General features: G+C 37.8%; 1 protein-coding gene across 5 annotated transcripts in view; it reads right to left on the bottom strand.

The window, feature by feature from the left end:
- The window catches only part of itgb1a (integrin, beta 1a), a 140943-nt gene extending 123906 nt beyond the window's left edge, over positions 1 to 17037 (bottom strand). For 2 of the 5 annotated variants that reach the window (XR_014534261.1, XM_083545871.1), the window contains exon 1: positions 16680 to 17002. Coding sequence is in view for 2 of the 5 variants with exons in the window: in XM_083545871.1 (XP_083401997.1) it covers positions 16680 to 16682 (3 nt within the window). In the remaining 3 variants the exon portion in view is untranslated. Of the gene's footprint in view, positions 1 to 16679 lie in introns of all 5 variants that reach the window. The other 3 variants (XM_083545873.1, XM_083545874.1, XM_083545872.1) reach the window with 3 other exon arrangements.
- Between the last annotated feature and the right edge of the window lie 2914 nt (positions 17038 to 19951).

Below are 19951 nucleotides of genomic sequence, written 5' to 3'. Positions count from 1 at the left end.
AGTTAAGGTGAACGATATGTATTTACCCCTAATGAGCAGCCTGAGCAACTGTGGCAAAGAAAAACTCCCTTAGATGTTACGAGGAAGAAACCTTAAGAAGAACCAGACTCAAAAGGGGAACCCATCCTCATTTGGGTGACATCAAGAGTGTGATTATAGTCTTTAAATAATACAGAACACTAATATATGTGCCATGTCTCACTTTATCCATTATGTCATATGTTGTATTTTTACATCTTAGAAAGCAACACATTAAATACAAATAATAAGAAGACCATGCAGCATTTGTTGCTGCTATTACACAGGGTACACTTGGTAACCCGAGCATATTTAGATGGCCACCCAAGTTAGATGGCCCATTTGTCCTATTTCAGAAACCTCACACTTTGGTAATAAAAATTAAGGAAAAGGGGAGAGGAACGGTGTGAGCAGAGCAGAGCAGCTGTAACAAACCAAACAGGCAAAAAAGCTGATAAAGCTTCTTATTCCTTTTTTAATAATTGGGTGATTGTTTCATTGGTTCACTCTGTGCAGTTGAAAGAAACTTGACTAGTATATAAAAACACCCACACTCAGATCCAATCCTCATAATAATACATAAACCGCAACACACTACTAACCCAACAATCAGGTTTACTTTAGAAGAGTGTGAAACAAATTTTAGAAAGATTCATTTTAGCATGAAATGTATAAAGTGAAGGAGAACATTATAGTAATGCTGTCATGACCCAAAAACACTTAACAGCCAGTACATAAAAACATGTACCTGGTGCCATAAATAATTTAGATTCATGTAGATCAAAGACATCCGTTTATTATTATGTCCTGTCCCATAGCTCAGCCCACCCCCCACATTCACACACACACAAATTCTGCTTAATACTCAAATGGGCTGAAAGTTCAATACACAATGTTTCTGGGTAAAAGATTATTGATTTCTGCTGCGTATGGGTCACACGGATTACTCAGTATCTAATTCAATTGCACTGTTGGGCTGCTTATATCAGAGTTATGCATACACACATTACACTGGATTCACCTCCTAAAGCCTCTGAAACACTTTGCTTAGATATCTGTCTACATGAACTCATACAGACACAGGTCAAGCGCTTCGGTTCATGTTCATATAAATGATATTTTCATCAAAATCTAAATAATCACATTCTTATTATCATAATCATATCATTTATCTCAGAAGGAGGAAAAACAAATGTGATGTTAGAATTTGTTTGTTTGTGCCATGAATTGCTTTAGAAAATTGAAATACTGCTGATATGCTGATAGAGTTGAAAAAGATTGGTGCAAAAAAACAACACAAAACAAAAAACAGTGAGCCAAGTGGATGAGAGAGGTCAAAAGACAATGGCTAGACGATGCTGAGCTGACCATTGGCTTCCTGTAACTAAAAAAATCCCACACTGTTTACAATCATGCTGAGCAGGAATGTATCTACATTGAGCACAGACATGAATTCGTTTACTTTGATATGTATATATACACGTGCATACTTTATAACACAGAAACAATATTTGAATCAAATAAAAGAATATGGTTATAACAAAAAATGTAAAATGAGGTTTTCTTAACATTCATTTGCACTAATAGTCACTACTATATAAATGAATATAACACTAAACTCTTACATAATCCAGAAGGGCAAACATTTTCCTTTCCCCACACACATCTACCCCAACTTAATATGTATCTAAGGAAATGTCTTTCAGATGCTCTGAACTGCATCACTGTGGCACAGAAGCCCCCGAAACGAACACAAAGGGAGAGTAAAGATGCAAACCCTCTTGAAACCCTCAAAACAGACTGGAAAGAGAAATCCACATTATAATGCCATGCAGATGGAGTGTAAATAAGTATGCATGTGCTACGACGAAACTCTGACGTGTCTACAGGCAAACAAAGCAAAACACGGCAGCTACGTCTGAATGAAAAGCATAAAGCTCAGAAACTGGTGAGGAGTGTGTTGGGACAGAGTGAAAACACTCCTCTTCTGCTGAACACAACACATGTGGTTCACATTAACACTCGACGGGTAGAGGTGAGGCAGCTCTGGAAGAATTTCACTCCGTTACTCACCGCAACCATACACAAGCGATTTAGTGTTTTCAACATGGCTGCTGCAGAGGGTGCCTTTTTTTTTACAAGCTCACTGGGAAAACAACTCTTTCACTGTTCGTTAAAAAAAAAAAAAAAAAAAACTGAAAATGGGAAAAGAATGCACTTTGAAAGCTACTTGCGGAAGAATATTTTTAAAAAGTGGGCTACGCTGTGCGATCCAAAGCCTGTGGATTCATTCAAAGCTGAGTCCCGAAACCACATTTTAGGCACTAAATTGCACTGATACCATTGGAATACTAATTTACTATAAACAAGGAGATACAATATGGATTTTTGAGATAATAATTAAGAATCTGGGGAAAACTAAAACAAACAAAATCAGCCTACTAACTTCTCTGACATAACCAAGTTTGAAATAGTCATTGTGAAAAAGGGAAATAGCAAGTCACATAAAATTAGCGACTAAATAGATAACATTAGCATTCTGGCTTAAACAGAGCAGGATATCAAAAACAGATCTGTAGACAAAATACTCACATTTACACAACTCTAAAGACTATTCATTGATTCCATTATGCTCGTTTTGAATTGCATAAAGTACAGAAAAACACATTGTTAACCAATGAAATCACTACTTCAAAACCATCCGTTAGTGTTCAGCTAGAAAGCTATTTAAGAGACATAAAAACAGAAAGAAACAGAGAAAAAACAGAGAAAATACACAAAAATTATATAATTATGGAACAGTCTTTTCAACCACTGGCATTTTTCTGCTAGCAGGCTAGTCAAGACAGATGAGAGACCAGCCTCTCTGTGTTAGCAAGCTAGCTAGCTTAAAACATATTTTAGGATGTACATATGTAAACAAAAATCTGCCAAAATCATTTTTACTTGATGCCCGGTTTAAAAGTTTGAGTTTGAAATGTAAAAATAGCTATATGATAATTCACGAGCAACATAAATTCGAGTTAACTAATACAAAAAAACTTTGATGTATCATTTACTTTGTATATATGGGTGTGTATGTGTGTGAGTGTTCATCCATTGCTCAGAGCCCATTATACACCAAGGGCAGACAGCATGTCGGTCAGTAAGACCAGATTAGCTCAGGTCTCAATGGCATTACTGCAGAAGGTCTAAGCTTTCTGACATTACGCTGATGCTATTCTTATGTGCTTAGCAAAAAAACTTGCTTGTGATGGCATTCCATTTTCATGTCATAATGAATAGCTAAGCTTTTATTACAGTTCACAATATTGGAATATTATATTATTATATTATAACCCAGCCATTAGGGGGGCACAAGCCAGTGTACTCTTAGTGCCGGTCCCAAGCCCGGGTAAATGGGGAGGGTTGCGTTAGGAAGGGCATCCAGCGTAAAACATTTGCCAAATCAAATATGCGGATCACAAATGAGAATTTCATACCGGATCGGTCGAGGCCCGGGTTAACAACGACCGCCACCGGTATCGTTAGCCGACAGGGTACCGGTGGAAATTGGGCTACTGTTGGCCGAAGAAGGAGAAGGAGAGGAGGAAGGCGTCTACAGAGACGGCAGGAAAAGGAGCAGTGTAGGAGAGTAGAGGTTCGGGTTGGTACTTTAAATGTTGGTACTATGACGGGTAAAGGGAGAGAGATAGCTGATATGATGGAGAGGAGAAAGGTAGATGTGTTGTGTGTTCAGGAGACCAAGTGGAAAGGGAGTAAGGCCAGGAACATTGGAGGTGGGTTTAAACTGTTTTATCATGGTGTGGATGGGAAGAGAAATGGTGTAGGGGTGATTCTGAAGGAAGAGTACAGTAAGAGTGTAGTGGAGGTGAAGAGAGTTTCTGATAGGGTGATGATCGTGAAGGTGGAAGTTGAAGGGATGATGATAAATGTCATCAGTGCCTATGCTCCACAAGTTGGCTGTGAGATGGAGGAGAAGGTAAGATTCTGGAGTGAATTAGATAAAGTGGTAGATGGTGTACCTAGGAAAGAACGATTGGTGATTGGGGCAGACTTTAATGGGCATGTAGGTGAAGGGAACAGAGGTGATGAGGAGGTGATGGGTAGGTATGGTTTTAAGGAGAGGAATGTGGAAGGGCAGATGGTGGTAGATTTTGCTAAAAGGATGGAAATGGCAGTGGTGAACACGTATTTTAGGAAGAAGGAGGATCATAGGGTGACGTATAAGAGTGGGGGAAGGTGCACACAGGTGGATTATCTTCTGTGTAGGAGATGCAACCTGAAGGAGATTGGAGACTGTAAGGTGTTGGCGGGGGTCAGTGTAGCTAGACAGCATCGGATGGTGGTCTGTAGGATGGTTTTGGAGGCGAAGAAGAAGAGGAGGAAAGTAAGGTTTGAAAGAAGAATAAGATGGTGGAAACTGAAGGAGGAAGAGTGTAGTGTGAGGTTCAGGGAAGAGGTCAGACAGGGGCTTGGTGGTGGTGAAGAGGTGCCGGATGATTGGGCAACTACTGCAGGAGTGATGAGGGAGGCAGCTAGAAAAGTACTTGGTGTGACATCTGGAAATAGAAAGCAAGACAAGGAGACGTGGTGGTGGAATGAGGAAGTGCAGGAGAGCATTAGGGATAAGAGGTTGGCAAAACAGAAGTGGGATCGACAGAGTGATGAGAAAAGTAGGCAGGAGTACAAGGAGATGCGGCAGCAGGTTAAAAGGGATGTGGCGAAAGCCAAGGAAAAGGCATATGAGGAACTGTATAAGAGGTTGGACACTAAGGAAGGAGAAAAGGATTTATACCGATTGGCCAAGCAGAGGGACCGAGCTGGGAAGGATGTACTGCAAGTTAGAGCAATAAAGGATGGAGAGGGAAATGTGTTGACTAGTGAGGAGAGTGTGTTGAGAAGATGGAGGGAGTATTTTGAGCAGCTGATGAATGAGGAAAATCAGAGAGAGAGAAGGTTGGAGGATGTGGAGTTGGTGAAGCAGGATGTAGATAGGATCAGTAAGGAGGAAGTGAGAGCAGCGATTAAGAGGATGAAGAATGGAAAGTCGGTTGGACCAGATGACATACCGGTAGAAGCGTGGAGATGTTTAGGAGAGATGGCAGTGGAGTTTTTAACCAGATTGTTTAACAGGATTCTGGAAGGGGAGAGGATGCCTGAGGAATGGAGAAGGAGTGTGCTGGTACCTATCTTTAAGCATAAGGGAGATGTGCAGACCTGCAGTAACTACAGGGGAATTAAGTTGATCAGTCACACCATGAAGTTATGGGAAAGAGTAGTGGAAGCCAGGCTGAGAGAAGAGGTGACCATCTGTGAGCAACAGTATGGTTTCATGCCGAGGAAGAGCACCACAGATGCCTTATTTGCTTTGAGGATGTTGATGGAGAAGTATAGAGAAGGACAGAAGGAGCTGCATTGTGTATTTGTGGATTTAGAGAAAGCGTACGACAGGGTGCCGAGAGAGGAGTTGTGGTATTGTATGAGGAAGTCAGGTGTGTCAGAGAAGTATGTGAGGGTGGTGCAGGACATGTATGAGGACAGTGTGACGGCAGTAAAGTGTGCAGTAGGTACGACAGACTGGTTCAGGGTGAAGGTTGGACTGCATCAAGGATCGGCCCTGAGCCCTTTCCTGTTTGCAGTGGTGATGGACAGGTTGACGGACGAGGTCAGACAGGAGTCTCCCTGGACTATGATGTTTGCAGATGATATTGTGATTTGTGGTGAGAGTAGAGAGCAGGTTGAGAAGAGCCTGGAGAGGTGGAGATATGCGCTGGAGAGAAGGGGAATGAAAGTCAGTAGGAGTAAGACAGAGTACATGTGTGTGAATGAGAGGGAGGGCAGTGGAGTGATGCGGTTGCAGGGAGAAGAGGTGGAGAAGGTGGAGGAGTTCAGGTACCTGGGGTCAACAGTGCAAAGTAATGGAGAGTGTGTTAGGGAAGTAAAGAAAAGATTGCAGGCAGGGTGGAGTGGGTGGCGAAGAGTGACAGGAGTGATTTGTGATAGAAGAGTATCTGCAAGAATGAAAGGGAAAGTTTATAGGACTGTGGTGAGACCTGCGATGTTGTATGGATTAGAGACAGTGGCATTGAGTAAAAGACAGGAGGTGGAGCTGGAGGTAGCAGAGCTGAAGATGTTGAGGTTTTCGTTGGGAGTGACGAGGATGGACAAGATTAGAAATGAGTTTATTAGAGGGACAGCACATGTAGGATGTTTTGGTGACAAGGTGAGGGAGGCGAGATTGAGATGGTTTGGACATGTGCAGAGAAGGGACATGAATTATATTGGTAGAAAAATGCTGAAGATGGAGCCACCAGGTAGGAGGAAAAGAGGAAGGCCAAGGAGGAGGTTCATAGATGTGGTGAGGGAAGACATGCAGGTAGTTGGTGTGAAAGAGGCAGATATAGAGGACAGGGTGGTATGGAGACGGATGATCCGCTGTGGCGACCCCTAATGGGAGCAGCCGAAAGAAGAAGAAGAAGATATTATTATATTATATCCTTATGCCGCAAATAGCAGAAATGTGTCCAAGAAAAAAGACCTTGAAAATGCTGCCTTTTGATATTATTCAGTCAAGCAATCATGAATACTGAATACTGAAACAGAGCTTATTGCAGTACATATAAAAACAATTTGCAAAACAATGTAAAAAAATTCTTAAATAATCAAATGTAAATTTGCCCAAATATTTGTACAGTGACAAACTAAGCAATCTTTACCCTCAACCAAGTTTTTTTTTTACCCTGAAACACAGTTCATTTCAGTTAACCTCACAGCCGAATACGACTAAACAAACATCAGTTAATTAAAACCGACCCTAACAAAACCTCACCAACTCCGGGTTCTGAATTAAGTACTTTAATGTCAGCTGTGCTTGTAAAACACCAGGAAGGCAACAATAATAAAAAAAAAAAAAACCTGAAGTTTCGATGTGGTTTAGCAGCTGGAGTAGCTAGAGAGAAGAAGGAATGCAATGGAAACTCTCCCCTGAGAACTTTGTTCATCTGTTTAGCTTTCCTTCAACATGTTTAAGATGCATATGGAGGGAAACGTGCATAGGGCAAAAATATGTCCAGGAGAGTGGAAACATTTTTAGGTATACAATCTGGTGTGTCTGGTGTTCTTTCTATTTTAATAGTTAACCATTTTATTTTCATAAAAAATCTTTTTTATATTTAAACGTATTAGAAAACATAGAACCGTTAACATACACTTGTGTTTTTGACAAAGTTTTTATGTTTTTTATTCAAATTTATTACATATTTAGTAAAGACCCAAAATAAATTACACATGTACACGTTTTTCAGAGTATTACCTTTAAAAAAAAATGAATAAAAAAATACTGTAGCAAAATTGGGGCCTTGAGGAATTGAGGTCACTAAAAATCATTCAATAAAACACTAGCAAGGAGCTGGATTTGAATAAAAAAATAAAAGGATTAAATTGGGCCCGACTTCCCTCGGAAATATACCCTTTTACAGTGATTAGAGTGCTGTGAGATTCCTCCTTACTCAGCAGTGCAGTCTATAGCCAAATCTACAGTAATTAATTTGGACAGAGTTGTGGAGTAAGCAGAGAGGAGGGCCAAATACTCAGCTTGAAAATTTGCAGAGTAGAGCTGCACAGTATGGAAAGAAGGGGGAAAAAAAAGAAAAAAAAAGTATGAACAGGAAATGGTGGGCTTTTTTTTTTACTGAAGGACTCTGAAATCAAGCCCGTCTTTACTGGAAAATGAAAAACCCACTGTCTTAGCAGCGACCTCCCTGACACAAGGACCAAGAAATGAAGAACCAGAACAGCACCACAAACCCCACAAATCTTTCTGTCTGCACAGAGAGCCAACACAAGCATGACCTACCACCCACTTTAATCTGGAGACGTTTGGAATGACACCCAGGTCTAAGTAAAAAATAAATAAATAAATAAAAAATGTTCTCGGAGACAAAATACAGCACTTCCTGTCTCTAACTCCCTCCAAGCTTCTGTTTCTATGCTGTCTTTCTAAATATCATTCTCATTTAATGCTCCAAAAGTCACATATTAGAAGGAGTTGGAGGTTAAAATACAAGCCAGCATATGTATATAAGGCAACTCGGAAAAATGCATGGTTTAGAGATGGTATTAAGAAAAAATCTTTTTTTGCACCATTATGGGTAAATTATGGGATGTTGATCAGATCCTTCTTCTTCTCCTTGAAACTCTCTAACCAGCCCATCTGGAATTCAAATGTATGTGATTGTAAATGCCACTGATATCACATTTTAAATGAGGCTCTTGATTTGATGCGCACTGAGCTACTACAAGATTGACTGAAATACTGTGCAGGGGTACTGGTGTTCCTAAAAAAAAAAAAAGTGTCCAGGTAAAAAAAAAAATTATTTGTATGCATCTCATTACAAAATAATTATATAATTTGGATATATATTATGTACACTGTATATACATAAATGCATTTTTCAAAACCTGATATTTTTCCATATTCAGTGGAGCTTTATTTTTCCTAAATCTTCCTCCTATAAAACCCCAAATAGTTGCATCTTGTTAAAAACATGGATTTAACCTAGCACTAAGCTGACTTTAATTTTAGTGATCAGTCATTTAGGCAGCCTTAGATTGGATTAGATTAGATTAGATTAAACTTTATTGTCATTGCACATGTACAAGTACAATGCAACAAAATGCAGTTTAGGTCTAACCAGAAGTGCAATAGCAGCAAGTGCAGAATATACAGTGTTTACATAAGTTACATAAATTAAATTAAATGGTATTATAGGAGTAATTTACAGATGTGTATGTGCTATAAACATAATATATGGCTATTACTATAAACAGAACTTTACAAAAGGATATGTACTATGAACATAATATATGGCTATTACTATAAACAGAAATCAGGTGGATATATACAATGGTAAGTTAGTAACATGAGGCAGTGTATGAAGGGCAGTAGGATCAGTGAGGGGCAGATTTCAATAAAAAGACAGCTCTAGGAAAAAAGCAATATGATATGTGCATCATAATAAAAATAACATCATGGACGCTCTGGTTTATGCTTCACAGATCCCTCTTTAAGAAGCTCCAGCTCAGATTCTCCACATCTGTGTGCATGCTCTGAAAAACAGGGTGGTATGTCGAGTGAATGGTTCAATCTAAGCCCTGACCTAGGCAAGGGGTCACCGGGACAGGAATAAACACTGTTTCCTAACAGCTGCCTGAAAGACATTGTAAATACTTTATGTAGCGCTAAGCAGCAGAGACAAGAGTCTCATGGCCTTAAATAAAACTACAGACAGAAATGTGAACTGGTTACATGGATTATAATTTCATGTGATGTTCCCAAGTGTACCTAAAAGCATAGAAAGGGACAGCTGTCTTTCGTCAATGACTATTAGTCTATACAATTGCTGTCCTATTGCTGTAGATTACAAAGAAGCTCCAAGCTCATAAGCAGCTCAGTGTACTTATATTGAAATGTGTTTTATCTCTAAACACAGCCATGTATTCAGACAGCCTACTGTTTAATTTCACTCTGTTTTGAGAGTGCCAGATATATAAAGCGGGTTGACCCCAACGCTCAAATTTATCAGCTCACTATGGATATGATAAAGTGGGTGGTTAATGTGAATAAATAAATGAATTATTAAAACTCACTTTAACAGTAAACACCATCTAAAAGCATGTAAAAACTATTTGTGGATTAATTCATTCAAATTGTTAGCTAATTTTATCCATTGCTAAGAACTGATGGTGTAAGCGTGATTGCGTAAAGTCAGCTCACAAACTGCTGAGCCCACTTTTTTCCACCAGTTCCGAGATGAGAACTGCTCACATGCTGGCTAACAGCCCATGCTTTTGTCTTTAAAAGGTACACAGTAGAGTGCTGATCTACAATAATGCAGCCCTTTCCTTTCAGCCAAAAACCCCTCTACCTTCATCGAACCATTTGGATTGGTGATACTGCAGAACCACAAAGAAAACAAGAAGACCTGATTAAGAAATGTTTGTAATCAGCGTCTTGGCCTGAATAAATCTGATATGTAAATGTTGCTGAAGCGGTGTTCAAGATTTACAGTCTGGAAAAGGAAAGACACAGCCACACACCCATCTGTCCCTGTTATTAAACTAGTTCCCTGATTTATACTGCTGAAGACAGGAGAGGACATGGAAAAAGATATCCAGCACTCTTTGAGGGGAAATTTAGCATGGCATAAAAACCGAGCAAAAAAGCGGACGATGAAATGGCAGCCACATTGCATCTGTCTTCACGTACTGTAAATAATGCGTTGTGAAATGATTTATGTAGAAGGAGTAATTTGAACTGTGAGGTGGGGTCTCTAACACAGAAATACATACATGAACTAACCTGTACAAAGGCAGGAAATTTAATGTTTGTCAAATAGCCTGTATCAAAGAGTGAAAAACGCAACAGATTAAAATCTAGAAAATTCTATTTGATTGTTAGATATTCAAACTGTAGGGTGGATTTTGACCAAACAGTGTTTTAAGGTTTTTTTTTCACACTGAAATGTTAATCTGAATCATAACAATGCCAACTCTAAATACAACCATAAATGCATATTATAATGTTTTTATTAATTTTTACACCATACAATTGACTCACTGAAATGTATTTTTTATTTAACCATAATAAATATTAAATAAGTACATTTCGATCTAAATTCTGTTCGTAATTGTTCGTTTAAACAAGTGGTTAACGTTTTATGGAGATTTGTCCCATCCACCCTTCTCCCCCATGGCCATGAGGATCTCATTAAAGACACCCTTCAGCCAAACTGTGTTTAGACGAAAGTCACAAAGCTGATGATAATGACTTTCAGATGTCTTGGTCTTGAAGACAGAGATGAACTTTAGGTTTTCATTATCACAGCGCAGCATATTTTATACCGTTATTTAACTAGCAAACAAGGCTAGTTCGAGTGCAGTGAACATTTAGAAACAACAAAGTCTCTATTATGCATTACATTGAGTCCTTGATATGCATGGTATTTGGGGGAGAGCAGCATTTCAAATGTGAGAGTGGACAACAGAGCACTGACCACATGCCGGAACAACACAAACCTAGTTCAAGCTAATTTTGTTTGTGATGTGCTTCTGGTCTGCGTGAACACAAGCCACATTGTGACTGACACAGTTACTGGCCTTTTCGATATTTGTGTAGAATGCTGAAATTTCTTCGCCCACAGGAATGTCTCTAAAGCCGCAGTTCTTGTGAGAAAAAGCAGTGAAGAGGAAATCTGTGATAACACTGACCCTGACCTACGGGTTATCCATTTTAATTAATAACGACATGTTCACCAGTTACACAGAAAAGGGAATCTCATTTAAACATTGTTCGAAACACTTCTAGATATCACAGCATTTGGTATGGTTGCTAAACAATGTTTGCAAAATCTCTTTAATGGTATCTGTAGAAATAAAAAAAAAAGAAAGATGAAAAACAAAGTGAGATTTTGACAATATTCATATTTTTAGCTTTGGTTAAAACCAGTCCCTTAGCTAGCAACAATTAGAACATATATTAAAAAACAAACAAACAATATAAAAACACTAAATAAAACACTGAAATTAAGAAAATATCACAACCTTTAGTGTTTTTCTGGACATGTGATGATCAAAGATACACAAAATAATCAGAACTAATTAGGTTTGTTGTAAATAGCAAAACAAAAAGCAACAGGAATTTGTCATCCTAATATCATAAGAAAGTCCATCATATTTCAAGGCAGAAAAACAAACCAATGCCACAAAAATGCAAAAATTCAAACTTGAAGTATTTTGCAGCCTGGGTTAGCTGACTCGAAAGGTTTGAAAAGTTTCTAAAGTAGAAACAGAAATACTATAGAATGATTATAGCTATTTCAGAAATATTTGAACTATTGTGTATCAAGCAAAAGGAAAATATGCATGTCCTCAAATCAGTGTTTTCTTGTTTTTTTTTGTTTTTTTTTACTGCAGAGAATTGTGGTCAATGAACCCTGGTACTACAGCTTCTATAAACAACTGCACTGAATTTGTCAGAAAGCTGACCTTAAAAAGTTATATATTTGACAACATCGGTCTATATTTAGACTCCCGAGTGGTGCAAAAGTCCACACCCAATGATCAAACCATTGCGAGATGTGTGGTCAGTCAGATGTGGTCCTGCTGACTGGGCAGGAAAAGTCTATAGTACATCCTGTTTTTAATCAGAGTATGCTGCACACTCCATAGCAAAAATAATTCTATAGGTTCTGTTCTCTATTATATATATATATATATATATATATATATATATATATATATATATATATATATATATATATATATATATATATATATATATATATATATATATAGCATTTCTGAGGCAATAATCTGTACTTATTAAGTTTGAATCCAGAAACTGTGTAGAAGTCTACAACCATTATAGATAATAGGGAATTTTTGTGGCTATCATGTTAGGGCTGAAACGATTCCTTGAGTAACTTAAGTAATTCAAATACAAAAAAGCTTTGAGGCAAATTATTTGCACGTTTCCAAAAGCTCAGGGTGTTTCCCCCCATTATTACTGATTTATGAACATGGCGTCCACATAAAGCAGGGCTAGAAACGTGTGTAGACTGTAGGGTTCAGAGTTTACATACAGGTACGCACTTTCTCCCGTACACACGTTTTCAGCTTTGTTTTGTGCATACGGCATGTTTATAAACGAAACTCGTGGACAGGCAGCACAGAAGATGCTGAATGAAAAATGGAGGAAATAGCGAGGGGGGAATAAAATTGTCACATTTTGAAATAAATATTCATAAGACTTAAAGAACCTTCCAGAAAATGCCCTGAGCTTTGTTTCAAACACAAGCAATCCAGTGGTCTTCTTTAAAACCAATAACACCTGTAGCTTTTAACACCAAGCTACTAACAAAGGATAAACACAAGCAGATTTGTACACACAAACACACACACACACTCAACAAATAACACTTGTGTGCAAGCAGATGTCACCCTGAGAATATCAAGTGCTTCTGTGCAGCAGCTGAAGTCTCATTCAGTGGGCTTAATCTAGACTCACACAAAAATACACATACAGAAATACGCCACACAAATGCTTTCCTGCAATTAAGTTTATCTCGGAAGGGCTACACCCACTCTCTTAATTCAAAGATATGGATCTGCACTAACCCTGCCCTTCACCTTCTTCATACCTCCCACCACCACCTCAATACATAATGTCACTGCCAGATAAAAGCAAAGTCCATCAGCTGCTCTGAAGGACACTTTAGACATCCAGACATCCTTCTCAAAGCTGAAACGGTGCTCTGTCACTGCTTGTTTCCTGATCTGAGCTCCAGTCACTGAATCACCACCCCCACCTCTGCATCCTTGGATTGATGCCATTTGGGATGCGATAGAGCTTTGGAACTGACAGGAAGTAAACTTTTTTTAAGTCAGTGTTGTTTTATTTTTGCTTGTGTGCTTTTAAAGACACAGTGGCTGAGTCTAAAGAAACATAGTTTCAAAAAAAAAAATAGCTTTTTAATTGTACATTAGAGCACAGTGAAATACCTTCTTTGCATATCCTTGTGGAATTAGGAAGAAAGGGTTTAGAGCTCACATCGCCATGATGCAGGACCCCTCTAGTAAAGAGAGGTAAGGGCCTTGCTCAAGGGCAATACTGGGCCTTGAACCCCAGACCTGCCGATCAGTAACCCAGAGTCATAACCACTGAGCTGCCAATTCCAATCCGTATACTTTCAATATGAGACATGTAACGGTTTACACATGTAACATAAAAAGAAATATAACATAACGGCATGTCACCAGGATTTCTTTAACGACCTTAGCAATAAACCTATTAAGTAGCTATTTGATTAGTTAAAGTTAGTGTTTGCCAGCTACACACATATATATTTGTCTTCCGTTTAAATTTTCAGTCTGTCTTCAGAAACATGAGCATTTACATACTTTTTTAAATCAGAAATTGTAGTATGGTTTAGTTTCCAGACACTTTTCAAGCTACAGAAGGTGGTAACAAATATCTAAACCACATTGACTTACAACATTTACCTGTTACAATAATAAAAAAGGAAGTACTTGTTCAGAATTCATCAAAAACTCCTGACAAAGTTCCACTCTTTTAGGAGACCTTTTCCAATCATCAACCGGAGAAGCTTCCAAGTTGGACAAGTTAAAAAATTAAAATAATTTAAAAAAAGAAACACTGTCCAAAAAACGTCTAATTTTCCCCTGCAGAAACACACCATTTGACATAAGACATGTTAAAAGCTGTCCAGTGACAGTTAATCTTTGCCTCTTTTTAAACCATTAAAACAAAGAGCACTTAAATGTGCCACAGAAGCCCACAGAAGCTTTGTGTGACTGGATCTTTATCAGATCTGTGTCTGGGGTTTCAAAGGAGATTTTCCACACAGATTGCATTGTTCATGGAAAACAATTTGGGCTTGATAAATGAGCAATGTGATATTAAATTGAGATATTTGATCAAAATAAATATTGACTTTCACGAATAGGATTAATGAAAAATGTTCTACATTTATTAAAGGAGCATTTTATTAATGCCTTTTTTTCAACAGAGGAGACCAGACTAGCTTATATTATAATGACAGAAACATCTGAGATGATAACTATAACCACCTAAATGAATCATTGCAGGAGATCTAGACTTAAGGCAAATGTTTTTGTTGCCTGGAAATCTGACTAGTCTAGGCCAAATATAACATAAAATTACATGATGGACTGAACGGCTAGTTAAACAAACACAAGAAGAAATATTGGAACCCCCTTATCTACGATGGATAGGTTTCATACCTCCCAGTGGACGCCTGAAATCAGACAGTAGCAACTAGAAATTAGATAAAATACCAATATTTGATCGGTGCTTCTGTCTTTACAGAAATCAACTTTGTAATTTTTGCCAGCGTTTGAGTGATCGTGCCTCCTGAGATATGAATTTGTTTGAAGTGCATGGTACATTTTAGGTCCAAGGCTACTGACCAGCTCAAATTCACTGATTAGCACTTTATTGTATGAACATGGTGTGACTAAACCAAAGCTCTAGAGGCCTGGTAATGATCAGCATCAACTCAACCTACTGAAAATAGGTGTTTATTTCTGACAGACACACCACTTAATTTATATATCTATCGCTTTCACTGAATGTTATGAGGCAATGCTAGTGCAATATCTGGTGTCCACATTTCAGATTTGACTCAGTCGAATGTTATTGTTTCAGTTATGCAGTGAAGGTGATCAAACATTTGTGTTGTTTTTGTTTTGGAGCCTAGTTCCTTGTCAGATTTGCTCCCTGCACACAAACCTGTGCTCCATTGCCATTAAAGAGGCTATTACACCATGTAACACCGTATAACACTCTATGTGTGCTCCATCCATTATTTATTGTGGAACACCTTAAACTTAGCTGGCTCAATAAGCTTCACAACAGACACACACACAGACAAAACCATACAACCACATACACACACGAATAGAGGTGTGACGGAAAACGAAAAAAATTAAAAAGTAATTAATTTTCAGTGTAAAAATTATTCAGGACACCACTAACGCAAATAAAATGTCACGTATATCTTATTAGCATAAACAATAACTTTCAATTATTTCTGTTTACAATGACATTTTATACTGATTTTGAATTACAGAGGTTTGAATGAAACTGATTTCATTCGTGAGCAACCAAACAGTCCAATAATAGGTTAAGAGTTTAATCATTCAATCATACATATAATAGTTTGTGATTTCATGGTTTTTTTTAACCCAAGTGTAACTAAATTGAAATTACAGACCCCAGTCTAAAAACCTCTCATCTAGCTCACCTACTTTTAGAGGAACACACTGGGAAGAAGAAACTACTGGACTTTTTTTTCATTAAAAGAGAGAACACTTGGACACCCCCTTTTTACTACATCTGTCCAGACCACAGTATTCATGCCCCTCATCTCGGCTGATTACTAATGTATCTAAATGTAATACCCTCACTCACTGACACACACTCACACTCACCCTAGTATTAGAAGCTAATATTTGAAAGTGACCTAGAATATACTGCTTATTACTTTAAACAAAAGTAAATATTTTCCCTCCTTTAGTTATTTTAATTAAAAAGCTGAAACAAAAAAATTTCCTGGTAAGGGCCATCCAAATGTCCCCCCAAAGTCAAACATGTCAGATATTTTTTTTATATTTATAGGACATTCGGTCCCCATGAAGCTTTTAACTAAAACACACACACACACACACACACACACACACACACACACACACACACACACACACACACGTATTAGTAGCCAATATTTGAAAGGACCTACAATATACTGCTTATTTATTGAAACAGAAGTAAATATTTTCCCTCCTTTAGTTATTTTATATTAAAAGCTGAAACAATTTACTTGTAAGGACCAGCCAAATGTCCCCCTAAAGTCAAACCAGTCAGATATTTTTAACCTTAAAGGACATTCGGTCCCCATTAAGCTTTCAACACACACACACACACACACACACACACACACACGGTAAAGGAACAGCTCTCTTGATGATGGACAACATAAAGCCAAATAAAACTACAGAAAATTACAACATGGAAACAAAATAAAAGTAAAATAAAAGCAGAGGGAAAAGCGGTTCACCATTTGTTCTTCACTCCCGAGGCCTCATACGCGTTTCTTTTCCGTTTATCCAGACTGGAAATAAAGCTCGAGCTGAAATCCCCCCGCGGAACCGAGCCGATCCGAATAGAACCGATCCGAGCCGAACTGACCTATGCTTGATCACCGCTTCCAATCAGTAATCACACAACAGAACGATTATTCCTCTCATCCCAAAGCGGATTCGAACACTCTTACTGACTTACCACCGCTACCACTCAACCACCGGTCCTCATAAATGTGTGTCTGTGTGTGCTGCTTCAGAGAGAGAGAGAGAGAGAGAGAGAGAGAGAGAGAGAGAGAGAGAGAGAGAGAGAGACACACTGAGTCATCCACACCGCGCCCCCTAGTGGATTTACAATGGGGTCCAAAAGTCTGAGACCACATTGATGATCTGGGATTTGTTTGTTTGTTTGGAAAATAGACATATTTGTAAACATTTAATGAAAATACTAAAAGTTCAATATACAATCACAGGGGCAGAAGTAGTATTAGTGAAGTCAAGTCAAGTAGGCTTTTATTGTCGTTCCAACCATATACAGCGCAGAACACAGTGAAAAGAAGCAACGTTCCCCCCAGATCCAAGGTACTGCATCAGACAACATAAATTAACAATAAGGAACACAGAGATATGCAAAACTCAAAACTAACAACATCAAGTGCACATGTGCAACATTCAGTGTAAAAACAAAGGACACCATAAGACGAGGAGACAGTAAACACAGTTGATGCAGTGACACTTTCACACTGACCAATACAGTACAGATGTTTTGTGCAACGGGAATTTTCATACAATAAATAAATCATTAAATAGATAAGATAGGATAAGATAAGATAAGATAAGATAAGATAAGATAAGATAAGATAAGATAAGATAAGATATACTTTTATTCGTCCCACAGTGGGAAAACTTCTAATATAAATAGTGTACATGTCATAATAGTAGTGAAGAAATAACAGAGAACACAGAAAGATAATGAAAAGCAACAGAGAGTCAATAAATTCAATCTTGATTGTAGCAACACTACTCACTAACACTGTACCACCAAAAGTAACAGTTATTCACTTTTAACAATGAATTAATTATTCATATTTACTTGTGTTAGATGCTTAAATCTAGCTGAAGTTTATCATAAAAAGTGTTTAATGAGTATAAATCTGAGTACTAAACGAAATATTTATAGTAAAAATTTAGATAATGAGCTGAATGCATGCATATATGAATCAGTGCAATCAACTGAGGCATCTACACAGCCAGACTAGCCATTTATAATGCATTGTGTCTTACTCTATCTATCTATCTATCTATCTATCTATCTATCTATCTATCTATCTATCTATCTATCTATCTATCTATCTATCTATCTATCTATCTATCTATCTATCTATCTATCTATCTATCAGTTTTATCACTGTAAATATAAATGTACATGTAAATGTAAATGTTTTACATTGTGATGCCCCCTACTGGTTAAAGAGTTTTAGTACATGTAAGTGACTTTCCGGAGAGAAATCTGTTTTGCTTGTTTCCTTCTATTTTACATAAGTAGTAAATAGATATTTATTCAAGCCACTCATTTTACTCCAAAATGAAATTATGAATGAAGCCACTAGTAACAAAAAACATCTAAATAGTTTGGGAATTGCATTTTTTACAGCACACCTCTGTAAATTAATGTGTTGCTGTTAACTTACTTAAAAGTTAATTCAATTTAATTGGTTTTAACTGTACAATACTGTAATTAAGAATAACACTATAAATGTTTATGGTGGGAAATATGCTACTTACTAAATAGGGATGGGTTTCCTTTTGAGTCTGGTTCCTCTCAATGTTTCTTCCTCATACCATCTAAGGGAGCATTTCCTTGCCACAGTCTCCCAGGCTTGCTCATTGGAGATAAATACACATAACGCACTTATATTTACATTTTTGTTCTATAATTCTTAAATTCTGTAAAGCTGCTTTGAGACAATGTTCATTGTGAAAAGCGCTACAGAAATAAACTTGAACTTAAACCTCAATACTGCCTACAGTTTTGGAAACCACAGCTGCCTGCTGCTTTAACCATAAATTTAACTATTTTGTTACAATGTGTAAGAGTAACTACATTAAACTACTAACTACTTGTCTACAAAATGTGTAAAACATTGTGCACACTTGAAATGAAAAAAGCTCTTTAATGTGGGCTATAAAAGAATTTAGCCTATAAACATGTGTCAACTAACTATTAAAGCGTGTAATGGAAATGTTCCTTTGTTCCTGTAATACTAATTAATTAAAGCCTGCATGATGCATAAACTAAGGATTAGGGACTATAGGATAATAATGTAGTTCATCAAAGGATAAAAGGTAAAAAAGCACCAATGTAACTCTTTTAACATATTGCAGTAAGCGATATCATCATATCAACTGCTATGTAACTTATAATATCTGTGAAATGTATGCGCTTGTGAACATTATAAACAGTATGAGGCAAGTAAACCAAAAGTCATAATTTTGGCAAAAAAAATCTTGCTTATTCCTTCAGCAACTTGCAATGTATTAAATGTGTTTAGACTTTGGGTGACATTTATTATATTTATATATTTATTATACACAGTTTTCATTTAATCTTCAAGTACAGGCTGTAACTTTGGCAGATTAAATATAATCAGCTCTTCTTCTTCTTCTTCTTCTTCTTTCAACTGCTCCCATTAGGGGTCGCCACAGCGGATCATCCGTCTCCATACCACCCTGTCCTCTACATCTGCCTCTTTTACACCAACTACCTGCATGTCTTCCCTCACCACATCCATGAACCTCCTCCTTGGCCTTCCTCTTTTCCTCCTACCTGGTGGCTCCATCCTCAGCCTTCTTCTGCCAATATAATTCATGTCCCTCCTCTGTTCATGTCCAAAACATCTCAATCTCGCCTCCCTCACCTTGTCACCAAAACATCCTACATGCACTGTCCCTCTAATAAACTCATTTCTAATCTTGTCCATCCTCGTCACTCCCAACGAAAACCTTAACATCTTCAGCTCTGCTACCTCCAGCTCTGCCTCCTGCCTTTTACTCAATGCCACTGTCTCTAATCCATACAACATCGCAGGTCTCACCACAGTCCTATAAACTTTCCCTTTCATTCTTGCAGATACCCTACTATCACAAATCACTCCTGTCACTCTTCTCCACCCACTCCACCCTGCCTGCACTCTTTTCTTTTCTTCTCTAACACACTTTCCATTACTTTGCACTGTTGACCTCAGGTACC

Source organism: Silurus aristotelis (genome assembly GCF_946808225.1).
Source record: "Silurus aristotelis genome assembly, chromosome: 1".
Classification (NCBI taxonomy): domain Eukaryota; kingdom Metazoa; phylum Chordata; class Actinopteri; order Siluriformes; family Siluridae; genus Silurus; species Silurus aristotelis.
The sequence above is the reverse complement of the archived record's forward strand: the minus strand, read 5'-3'. Positions and strand labels throughout refer to the sequence as shown.